At 38.2% G+C, this 11,886-nt stretch overlaps 1 protein-coding gene and 1 non-coding gene across 4 annotated transcripts in view; both read left to right on the top strand.

Moving 5' to 3' along the window:
• Window positions 1-11,886, top strand: part of CycA (cyclin A) — a 96,286-nt gene that overhangs the window by 74,601 nt on the left and 9,799 nt on the right. For all 3 annotated transcript variants that reach the window (XM_089088257.1, XM_089088256.1, XM_089088255.1), the window contains one exon: window positions 7,365-7,612. In XM_089088257.1, the coding sequence (XP_088944383.1) occupies window positions 7,365-7,612 (248 nt within the window). The remainder of the gene's footprint in view (window positions 1-7,364; window positions 7,613-11,886) is intronic.
• Window positions 6,391-6,463, top strand: TRNAA-AGC (transfer RNA alanine (anticodon AGC)). Its single transcript has one exon. It is a non-coding gene; the product is annotated as a tRNA-Ala (tRNA).

The raw sequence follows: 11,886 nt of genomic DNA, 5'->3' as shown, positions 1-11,886 counted from the left end.
AGTTCTTAACCCCCCCCCGTCCCACTTGTAAGGCTTAAAGAAAATATTTCCAGTGAGGTTCTTCGGTTTTTTTTTTTTTTTTTTTTTTTTTTTTTTTTTTTTTTTTTTTAATTCGGTTGTTGAGGCTTTATCTGTAAGGCTTTTCTAAACATCTGCTTCTCTTTCAGCTTAGGTGGATTCCAGGACTGGAGGCAAGATAATAAGTAAAATTTGGTATCTTGTTGAAAGTTCCCACCTATTCTCCTAAAACCTTTTAAAGCTTACAGGTTGAAAGAAGTGGATATATGATATCGAAAGCGGCTTCCCGTGTCCTAATTTGAGCGTTAGATCCATTCCTGAAACTTTTATTGATATAGCTCAACAACTTTCCTAGATAGCCAAACCCGCTATACTAAAATTTGGCGCTAGGCTTATCCCCCCGTAAAATTCCCCCATCCCGTGGAAAATTCCTCCCAGATAATTCTCCCCCGTGGGAAACTCCCCCCACATGCAAAATTGAGCAGCCACAGAGAAAGTATGACATTTAAAAATAATGAAGAAAAGAAGGAATTCTGGAATATTTTACTGATATTAAAAGATCTAGGCAGAATATGTGGTGCAATAGTATTTATTTTGACACTTTTATTTTATTTTAATTCTTTTTTCGTGTTTCTGGGGGTTGAGTCACCATAGTAGCGTAAGATCAAGTTTAAAATTGGGGCTTTGGGGGTGATATCAACCCTAAATACAAACTTATTAGACATTTTGAAGCTTGTAAATAAAGCAGATGTCTCAAAATTTGATTCAGTATCAAAGAGGTTAGAGGAGGGCTGGATAGCAGAAAGGGAACAGATAGGGGTGCTGATTGCCCTCCAGAAACTTTCGGCCTTTGAAAGGGATACATGAACTTTCAATCGAACGATCCCCCTCCAAAGTTACTAAAATCGCTTCTTCTATTTTAAGTGGATGGGAAAAAGTTTTTGTACTTTTCTGGCCTTTTTGTTATGGGGGGTCCCTTTAGATCAAAGTTTCATATAAGTTTCAGGCCAATCGAAAAAAAATCGGCGCCTGTTTGAGCCTCCTTTGTTAGAGGTGGGACCAATCCTTTGAATAAGTTTTCGTAAATTAGTCCTCATACGGCTGTAAGTTTCAAAGTGATCAAGAAAAAAGTGTTTTGTGGTTCATTTCTAGACCCTAACCCTTCCCCCTTCCAGAAGAAAAATGCTGATGATCTTTTTGCCCTAGAAACTAGTTCCTGAATATTCACCGCACTGGACTCCCAAGATCTAATATGCCCCCCCCCGTTTTACATTTTAAAATATATCTGTAACGAATTGGCAGTTTGTATAATTTACGGCCCTTATCCCAGGGGCTCTGGGTGTTATATCATCCTTGGATGCAAATTTATTGATATTTTCAACTATTCTGAACAAAATGAGTACCTCAAAATGTTGAACACGTGTCCAAAGGTGTTACAAAAGGGCCAGATATCAAGAAAAGGTTTTAGAATAGGGACTGGTCTCTGTCCAACCACTTAACTTAAATTTCTGACCAGGAGGGAGTTGAGGAGGGGACATTCCCCCTCCTATAAGGAATAAATTTTGATCGGTTTAGGGATTAATGTTACTCTTTAATTTCATAATAAAGGCGTAGACCACAAATATTCCCAAAAATCAAGAGGGATTAGATTTTGATTTCTATACCCCCTTCCCTAGAATTAATTATACTTTTACCTGAAGGGTCAATGAGAGTTATGATGTTTTGGCATTAAAATGTACTCTTTGAGGCATCTGCCTTCCCCCTCCCCGCCTACAAAATCATCCACCACCCCTCCTTCATAATAGCTGATGCGCATTTACACATCATCGCATATAATTTTATGAAATATGAAGTGGTACTTGTTCCAAGACACGCGATAATGCAAAGAAGATCAGCTAGGAAAAAAACCTGTTAGTCCAGAATTCCGTTGAAAGAGCATTGCAAACAGTGGCTAGTTTAGAAACAAATTTCGGCTATATATTTGCACATTAGGGAGGGGGGGTGGTAAAGCATAGCATATATTAAATACGTAACCTAACCTGGCAAGAGCGGATCCAGGATTTTTGTTCGGGGGGGGGGGTTATCCGATTTTTTCCCGTGGACTTTGTCTAGCATCCCGTGGTTTTGTCTTTACAGGTATTTTTTAGACTAATTTTCGACTCGGTCAAAAATTTCGGGGGAGGGGGGTTCAAACCGGGTCACCCCCCTGGATACGGCCTTGTAACCTGGGTACCTCCCCCCCCCTAAACCCCAAAAAACTAAAGTTTGAATATTGTAAATGGATTGCAATGCTCTTTCAACGGAATGAATTGTAGGCATGTATATATGTAGGCATGAATATATAATGAGTCGGAGGTAATAGGCTTGAGATTGTCTGTGCAGGATTTCGACTCTTGTTGATAGAAGAGCATCGCCAAGTGCTGAAAACCATGTTGTGACCAACATGGGCCCAGGATTGCACAAAGCCTCCATTCATGGAGGTCCCAGGTACTTCTTGCTGTCCAGTTCTAAGCCGGCATAAGCACTTCGATGTAGACTTGGAAAGATATGTGATCCCTGTTCGGCAATAATATCCGGGACCATGGCTTTTCCTGAGGTCAAAACAATTTCAATGATTTAAAGAACATGAAAGTTGGAACTTGGAATGTTAGGACATTAAAAAATGACTATCGTATCAACATTCTGACTGACGAATTCAGAAGATTCGAACTGGATTTATTAGGAGTTTCATAAACTCATATCCCAGGGGTAGGAAGACTGAAATTGGTGATATTGAATTTTTTTATTCAGGTAGGAAGGATGGGGTACATAGACAAGGAGTAGGGCTCATGATGAATAAAGAAGCTGCTAAGTCTTGTTTAGGCTGAGAAGGTATTAATAATAGAATACTAATGGCTCATTTTATGACTAGAAAGTTTAGGGTATCACTTATAGTTGTATATGCCCCTGTAAAACCGACTGACGGAGATTCTAGGGACTCAGATGAATTTTACATACAGGTAAAGGAGCCAATAGACAAGGTCCCAGGTAGAAATATGATGTTATTACTGAGAGATTTTAACTCCCAGGTTGGTAGAAATAAGGATAGATGGTATCCCAGCTTAGGTAAATTTGGTGTAGGAAAAGATACCAGTAATGGCTACAGACTTTTGCTATTTTGTAGGTATAACAATTTAATTATAACCAATACGGTGTTTGGTCATAAAATGACCGATAAGTTAACATGGTATTCACGTGATGGTAAAACAGCAAACGTTATTGATTATGTTACAGAAAACCGAAGACTTGCAGGATCAATACAAGATACTAGGGTATATAGGAGTCCTGTTGTTGATGTTAAAAGTAAAGACCACCATCTAGTAGTGTCTAGGGCTAATTTAAAGCTTAAATTTCGTAAGTATAATTACCTCCCGGGAAGTTATGATGTTAGTAAACTCCAGGATGAGAATTTGAGAGAAACTTTCCAGGAACAGTTGAATACTAAACTTGAGAGTTTAAAATTTGATAATGTGGAAGATGGTTGGAATTATTTTAGAAAAATAATTTGTGAAGTTGCTGTAGGTGTATTTGGGATGAAAGCTAGAACTGCAGCTAAGAATAATAGTGAAAAAGATTTATGTTTAATAGAAAGGAGAAAGGATATGTTCAAGAATTATCTGAGTGATAGATCGTATGAAAACAAAAGACATGTAAAGAAAGTGGAGAAAGCATTGCAATATGAACTAAGGAGGTGTGAAGTGGAGGCCATGGATAAAATTGCCGAGGATCTGGAAGATGCAGCTAGACGACATAATAGTAAAATATTGTACTGGCACGTTAACAAATTGAGAGGTAGTAGTCAATCCGGACTTGTCCCAGTTAAAGATAGGAATGGGGTGGCGATTAGCGATAAGGAAAAAACTAAAGCGAGATGGGCCGAACATTCTTAGAACTTGCTTAACCGAGATAGAGTTGCAGGAAAAAATAGAGGAAAATGAAAAAGTTTGTGATACCTTGGATGTGAAGGAAGATTTGTTTTGTGAGGAGGAATTAGCAACAGTACTAAAAGGATTAAAGAATAATAAGGCTCCAGGTACTGATAGGGTGGTAAATGAGTTTCTTAAACATGATGGCTCTGAGATTAGAAACAAGTTAATGAATATTATGAATATGTTTTTGGAAAAAGAGGAAGTACCCAGCGATTTTAGGAAAACCCTAATTAAGCCACTTTATATGAAAGGTGATAAGAGTAAGTGTGGTAATTATAGAGGCATTAGTCTGGTTTCTGTAGGTGGCAAATTTCTTAGTAATATGATACGTTTTAGACTTGAGAGATGCCGTAGACAAAGTTTTTAAGAGAAGAGCAGTGCGGTTTTAGAAAAGGTAGAGGATGTGTTGACCAAATTTTCACTCTCAGGCTAATAATTGAGAAGTGCCTAAGTTTTCAAACACCTTTGGTCCTCAGTTTTGTGGATTATGAGCAAGCGTTCGATTCTGTTGATAGAGGAGCTTTAGTAAAGGTTTTATCCTTGTATGGTATACCAGACAAATACATTAAAGTGATTAGTGCTATGTACGAGAATAACACTGCTGCGGTTTAGGTAGGAAATGAGGTTAGCAGCTGGTTTTGTATTAAATCAGGAGTTAAGCAGGGTTGTGTTCTATCCCCCTTTATATTGATTATTTTGATGGACTTTGTTTTAAGGAGCACAGGAAAGGCAATGGGAGACCACGGAATCAAATGGGGAGGAAAAAGTCTCCTGGACTTAGATTATGCTGATGATTTAAGCATACTAGATGAAAGTTTGATCAGAATGAAAGAACTTTTGGAATTTTTGAGAGTTCATGATTCTAGAATTGGTTTGAATATTAGTTGTATGAAGACCAATTCACTAAGGCTAGAAATAAATGAAGATAAAAAGGTGACGTTGGGTAATGAAAAGATTGATCAGATGTGAAGCTTCACTTACCTTGGTATTATTATTAGTAAAAATTGTGGGAGAAGTGAATGTGATAAAAATAGAATAGCCGTGGCTCAGGATGTTATTTCACAGTTAAAAAAAGGCTGTAAGACTAGTAAAATATGTCTGCAATCAATAGGTAAAATATTAAAAGCTACAGTGAGAACAGTGATCAAACATAGCTCTGAAGCATGGATGCTCTTAAAAGCGGATGAAGAGTTGCTAGATGTTTTCCAGAGAAATTGCTTAAGGATTGTTCTGGGTACCCGGCTGACTGACCGTATTTCGAACAATAGGCTATACGAAAAATGTGGTTCAATACTGCTTTCTAGGTCTATAATGAAAGAAAGGTTGAGGTGGTTAGTGCATGTTGTGCGGATGAAGGATGACGGATTGCCGAAGATTGTTCTTTTCGGCAAACCGTCTAGGGCTAAAAGGAAGGCAGGTCGTCCCTGTCTGGGGTGGGAGGACGTCATAAAGAAAAATTTAAAAGAAGTGGGAACTTCGTGGGAGGGTGTAAAAAGGGAGGCTTTGAATAGGTTTGGGGTGGAGGAGAAGCGTGCGTAGCTGTTTTGGCCTTAGGCGGCTTAGGGCTGAGGTGAGTTGTTAGTAGTAGTAGTAGTAGTTTCAACGGAATTCTGGACTAACAGGTTTTTATCCTATCTGATCTTCTTTGGGTTATCGCGTGTCTTACAGCTAACAGAACAGCACCTATGAAGCAAATTAATTAAGTTAAATTAAGCTTTAAAATAAGTGTGAGAAACATTTTTCTGCTGCAAGAAGGTAGATATCACCTTGTTCAGGCTTAGTCTAAATGAATCGAGACGAGAGTTTAATTCCTACCCCCCACCCAATACCCCTTCCGATATTTGTCTGAAAGCGCTCTTTTAGGAATCTAGTATCCCCACCCTCACCTACACAATGACCAACCACCCATCGTTCATAATAGCTTATGTACAATTATACCCTTTCTTCGTTCTTTTATTTTTCTCAATTTCTCTTTGGCTGCCCAAACTTTTGGGGAAAATTCCAGGAGGAATTGTAAGGGGTGATTTTTTTTTTTTTGGGGGGGGGGGACAAGCCGGATCCCCTAAATTTATACTAAAAACCTTTTTTTTCAAAATTTAGCAAGAACTCCCGGGACATTAGTGTGCAAGCTCAATCTCCCTCTCCCCCCCCCCTAGAAGGATTTCTGTCGCCGTCCGTTCTACACTTTTTCTAACATAAGTTTTTTTTAGTCAAGATGACATATTAATTAAATGGTCTTAATAAATAATATTTATAATATTTATAAAATATATATTTATATAAAATATACATATTTAAATATACATATATAAAATATAAATATATACATATTTATAAATGGTCTTAACAAAATAAGATTCTTAGTGCAGTTAATCATATTTTATTTGTTAACGAAAAATTATAAGGGGATGTAGCTCAGATGGTAGAGCGCTCGCTTAGCATGCGAGAGGTACGGGGATCGATGCCCCGCATCTCCAATTTTTTATCGCTGAAGACGCCCTTTTATAATCTGTTCATATAAATGCTTGCGTTATTTAGATTTACTTGACAAGCGAGAAACTTTCTGTCTAAATGTTAAATGCACGAATGCAAAACGTTGTTAAATGGCGCAATAAAAAGAATAGAAACATTTAAAAAAAACGGGACTTTTGGTCAATGCCCATTATATGTACTTAGTAAATATATTACCTGGAATCCAAGGATCTTGTCAACAATGTGTTTGTTTAAACTAGGAGTAATTTTTAAGTGGAATAAACATCAGTTTAGCCCATTAAAAAGACGCCAATGGGTGCATGTCTTTTCAGAGCACTTCTTCGGATTGTTCTTAGGGACTCATCTTCAGACAAATAGTGGAGTAATCTATATTTTTTCATTATTTCACTAGCATTTTTTCATTATTTCACAGCCCATAGTAGCCGAAAAAAAAAAACGAGTCTTTCAAGAAACGTTTTTATATGTAACTGTTTTGAAAATAGTAGTTTTCATTCCGACTCAGCTGAACAGTTATTTCTGTAATATCTTTAAAATGGGCATTTAAGGAACGTATAGATTGTGCTATATAATTAGAAATTTTTGAAAACTGTATTCCCAGGATATTGCAATTTTTTTTTTATTTTTTTTTTTTTTTGAAGAAGGGAAAGTTAAATATAATAATATCCTTCCTATCTCTATTTGCAATAGCTGTTTTCAATGAGAACTGAAAATGCTTCTGCTCAATCTTTCACTTTCGCAGCTGTGCGTCGGCTTATCATGAACGTGAACAGAGGAAAATAAATGAGGGGGGGGGGAATTAAAATTCTCAATTTTCTCTAAAAGAATTACCTTCTTCGTCATTTATGTATCCAGTGATTGTAACCTTTTGTTATTATTTTTTTTTAGTATATGTGCCAATTGACTTTACTCGAGTCGGATCCGTACCTTCGTTTTTTACCTTCGCAAATTGCCGCCGCTGCTTTTGCCATAGCTCGCCATACATGCGGATTGGAACCTTGGAATGAAAAGCTGATACTGAAAACTGGCTACAGACTTAGACAACTCAGGGATATTTGCTACTTTTTGCACAAAACTCTCGTTGGCGCTCCAGTTTATGCACAGCAAGCAATTGTCGAGAAATTCAAAACTTCAAAGTAAGTTAAGTTTTTCTATCATAATGTGTTTCCTTTTCAGGCGAATTAGGAAATGTTTTGGCATAATTTAAGATTATTAACCCTACACAGGCAATTGTTGTAAAAAAACAAATCTGTACTTTTCGAGCTTGGACTGCCATCTTGCTGTAAAAAAATACTGCTTTTATCAACATCTTTCGTTGGGGCTGAAAGATGGCAGTCGATTGATACCTTTGGGGAGCTGCTGTGTGACATGTGGCCTAAGCAGTGAGTCACCAAACCAAGGGATAAGAAAAAAAAATGAAAAGGTAGGCAATTTCTAAGCTAGAAACTGGAAACAAAACGAAAAGGTAGGAGATTCCTTGCATGTCATATGCGTATAAAATATATACCGTTTAGAATTACTGTAGTTGAAATTCACGAAATAAGCAAGAATTTGGATAAGTAGCAAGATAAACTTCCTCCTGTTGTAAAAATACAACATCTGACGATCGTGGCTCAAAATTATGAAACAAACAACTAAATAAGAAAATAAAAAGGGTGAAGAAAACAATATAATTTTACATCAGCTATTACGTAGGAGGAGTCCCTCCTACATAGTAGCTCAAAGCACCCCTCAGGAATGGTGGATCATTGAGTAGACAGGGTGTTTCATATGTCTAATTTTTGTTTTCTTTCTAGATGGCGGAATCTTACGACAGACTAAGAAAACGAGCTCAAACTCGCCGAATTGACGCAGAAGAGGCGGCCAAGTATATTTTTGACATTCGAGAAGACATGTTGTCTGATTTGTCCGACGATGATGATGACAATGATCCAGACTTCCTGTCTCCAGAAGATCTTATCGATGATCCTGATGCAGACTTGTTGCCTCTACTGGACAATCTCCACTTCTTCTTGGAACAGGATGACGTGGAGGCTAACACTGAACCCAGTGACGATGACTCGGGGGAAACTCCACCCTCCAGTCAGCAACAGCAACCGCTAACAACAAGTACTGGAAAATCAAAGAAGAAATCGAAAGTCCAAGAAAAATTCGACTGGAGAAAAGCAGAGATAGAAAAAGTTGATCTGTCTTGGAAAGGAGAGCCTCGCCAAGTTCCGGGCATCTTGGAGACTCCACTGAAATACTTCCAAAAATTCTTTGACGATGAACTTCTTGAGCTGATAGTTGAACAAAGTAACGTCTTTGCACTTCAAACTGAGGGATGCAACCTCTGCCTCACTGCCGAAGAGCTAAAAGTTTTCATGAGCATTATTCTATTATTGGGAGTGATAAAAGTTCCCTATTATCGAATGCATTGGGAAGCAGCCACCAGATACCCTCAAATTGCCGACAAGATGGGCCAACAAAGGTTTGACAAGATCAAACATTTTCTTCATTTCAACGACAACAATAAAGCTAAGAAACTTGGAGAACATGGATTTGACAAGCTATACAAGATTCGACCCGTCCTGAGTCATATCCGTTCCAATTTTCTGGAAGTCAGCCCCGAAGAACACCATTCAATTGACGAGCAAATGATTCCTTTCAAGGGGCGAAGCAACTTGAGACAATATCTACCGAAAAAGCCGACGAAGTGGGGAATAACAGTGTTCACAAGAGCCGGTGTGTCAGGTTTTGTATATGATTTTGAAGTTTACCAAGGGAAGGGCACTCTTGTTGAAGATGACATAGAGCCAGATCTTGGAGTCGGAGGCAACATAGTTTTACTTCTGATGAGTACCTTGCCAGAGAAAATGAACTACAAGATTTACTTTGACAACTGGTTTTTGAGCTTGAAACTAATGAGTTTGCTCAAAATTAAAGGATTCCCTTGTATTGGTACGTTGAACAAAGCGCGACTGAAGAGCTGCCCACTCCTCACAGATGATGAAATGAAGAAACGAGAGAGAGGAACGTCAGATTACAGGACTGACATTCATTCTGGCGTTATTGTAGTCAAATGGTTAGATAACAACACGGTTTGCTTGGCTTCAACGTATGCAGGAATAACGCCACAGGATACGTGCAGACGCTGGAACGTTAAGGATAAATCCAGGGTTGAAGTTTCAAGGCCAGCCATTGTTTATGAGTACAACCTTCATATGGATGGCGTAGATTTAGCAGACATGCTGGCGGAGATGTGCCGAACTAATCTTCGGACACGAAAATGGTATATGAGAATCTTCTGGTGGCTTATTGACACAGCAGTCTGCAATAGCTGGCTTCTTTTCAGGTCAGACGTCAAAGCGCTGACTTCAAGGACAGACGAACCGATGATCTTGAGAGCCTTCAGGTCTGAAGTTGCTGCAGGGTTGTATGCCTCGGCGCGTGTGATACCCCAACGTAAACATGGTAGACCATCCGCAGATGTTGAAGATAGTCCCAGCCCCAGCCCCATTCGAAGTCGCAATCGAATCCGACCGGCAATATCTGCTCAAGCCGATGGACTTGATCACTGGCCAAAAAAGACTGAAAAGCAGAGCCGCTGCAAAGAGTGCAAATCGGGATATACCACTTTTGAATGCGAAAAATGTGACCTTCCACTGTGCCTTACTGCCAAAAACAATTTTTTTAAAGCCTTCCACACCAAGTGAAAATGCCCCATTTTTATATATTCGAGAGGCTAATGTCGTATTTTTACAACATGGTCTAAAATTGACAATTTTGAATAAATCATGCAAAAATAAAATTTTTCGTCAATAGTCTGACCTAAAGATTACATGGGAAGCGTTGTAGATTTTTCCTGGTATTCGTTCATATAGTGGCCTGTCAAGGGTTAACTATGAAGGACAAACAATTCAAACCATCGAGACCTCATTTACTCCATTAAAATAATTAAAAAAAGGCACATCTGTCATCTAATGATCACACGTGATACTGCTTGCTCAAACATTTGAATTCGTTTGCAAATGTACCATATTAAATAAAAGCCTCTTTCACATTTATGCGTTTGCCTTTCGTATTTAGATACGCATGCTCTGTGTCGTATTTTCAACAGCAAAAGGCAGAGCTGGTACAGCGAAATTTAACGCTACGCAAGAATAGAACCAAGCTCTACTCTCGCGTTGCGTAAGTGCGGAAGCATCAAAATCGTGATATTTGGATTATTTATAATGGAAGTTTTGGAGGAAAGATTGGCAAACTTGGTTTAAGAGTGACCTAGACTGTGCGATAAAAAGCTCCCTGATTAAACCTCACCAATTATAAATGAGGGTCAATCTGTGATATTGTCAGTAAGGAATCTAGTAGAAGTATATAATCATGGCTCAAAACCATTTCAGTGGGTAATAAGAGACACCAAACATGTGCTTACATTCTTTCGATCAGCCAATCAAATTTAGTTCATCTCTTTGCACAACTCACAATTCAACAAGATTTGAATCCCTAATTAAACCGGAGATTTATCTTGGGAAGTTCAAATGAATATATGAAAACTGTTGAAAGGAATGAAATTAGGTTCTATATATTGAAGATTTAAGAGGAGAAACAGAGAAAGAAGTGTGTGAAACGGGTCCAGCATGAATGCTTCACGCGTAGATGTAAAATAATTCTATGCAACGCAAGCGTAACACGATTGCAGCGCAGACGCAATTCATCGAACTGGTGCGTTAATATGAAAGAGGCTTGAAGTGTAATGACGTAGAATTTGGTTTTTATTGACTTTTTTTTTACTCTTTACGTAATATTTGTTATTTTAACTACACTGGTGCTACAGTTCATTTATGACCCTGGCCTGCTATGTCACATTTCGTATCACACTTCGGTCTTAGGTCCCAATTGTGGAACTTCAATTTCTTCAGGTGATTCTCTGTATCTTCCTCTCATACCTCCTTGAGTTTGTGGTCATGATATGTTTTAGAAACCTAATATGCAGCTCTGTTTTATGGCATCCTAACTCCTTTTCTATAAAGATTTACCTGGCATTGAGAACTGGATAACCTAAGTTCTTTCTCCTTTTTTTTGTACATAAAGCGTTTCCTTACTCAAAGAGTTGCCCTTCATCTTACTTGATACTCCTTTCTTTTTAGTTTACTAGACAACGTTTGATGACTCCTAGGGCTTCTGAAATGAGTCCACCTTTTTCTTTGGCAAATGATGTATGCCAAGGCAATGTATTGTCTGCTATTCTTTTATTGGTGCATTGTGATGATATTAATAAGTGTCTTAGTGCTACTGCACTTGGTTGCCATATTAAACCCATATGTATTAACAGTTTAAGTAACGCTGATGACCTAGTTGTGTTAGCCACTAGTCCTGCTACATTTAATGTGTTAGACGAGGTTTTTAGGAGTTAGGCTACCGATCATCG

The sequence above is a fragment of the Artemia sp. Qi Xiang Cuo genome, chromosome 4, assembly GCF_049724085.1.
Source record: "Artemia sp. Qi Xiang Cuo chromosome 4, ASM4972408v1, whole genome shotgun sequence".
Classification (NCBI taxonomy): domain Eukaryota; kingdom Metazoa; phylum Arthropoda; class Branchiopoda; order Anostraca; family Artemiidae; genus Artemia; species Artemia sp. Qi Xiang Cuo.
Note: the sequence above shows the minus strand (reverse complement) of the source record. Positions and strands in the feature narration are given on the sequence as shown.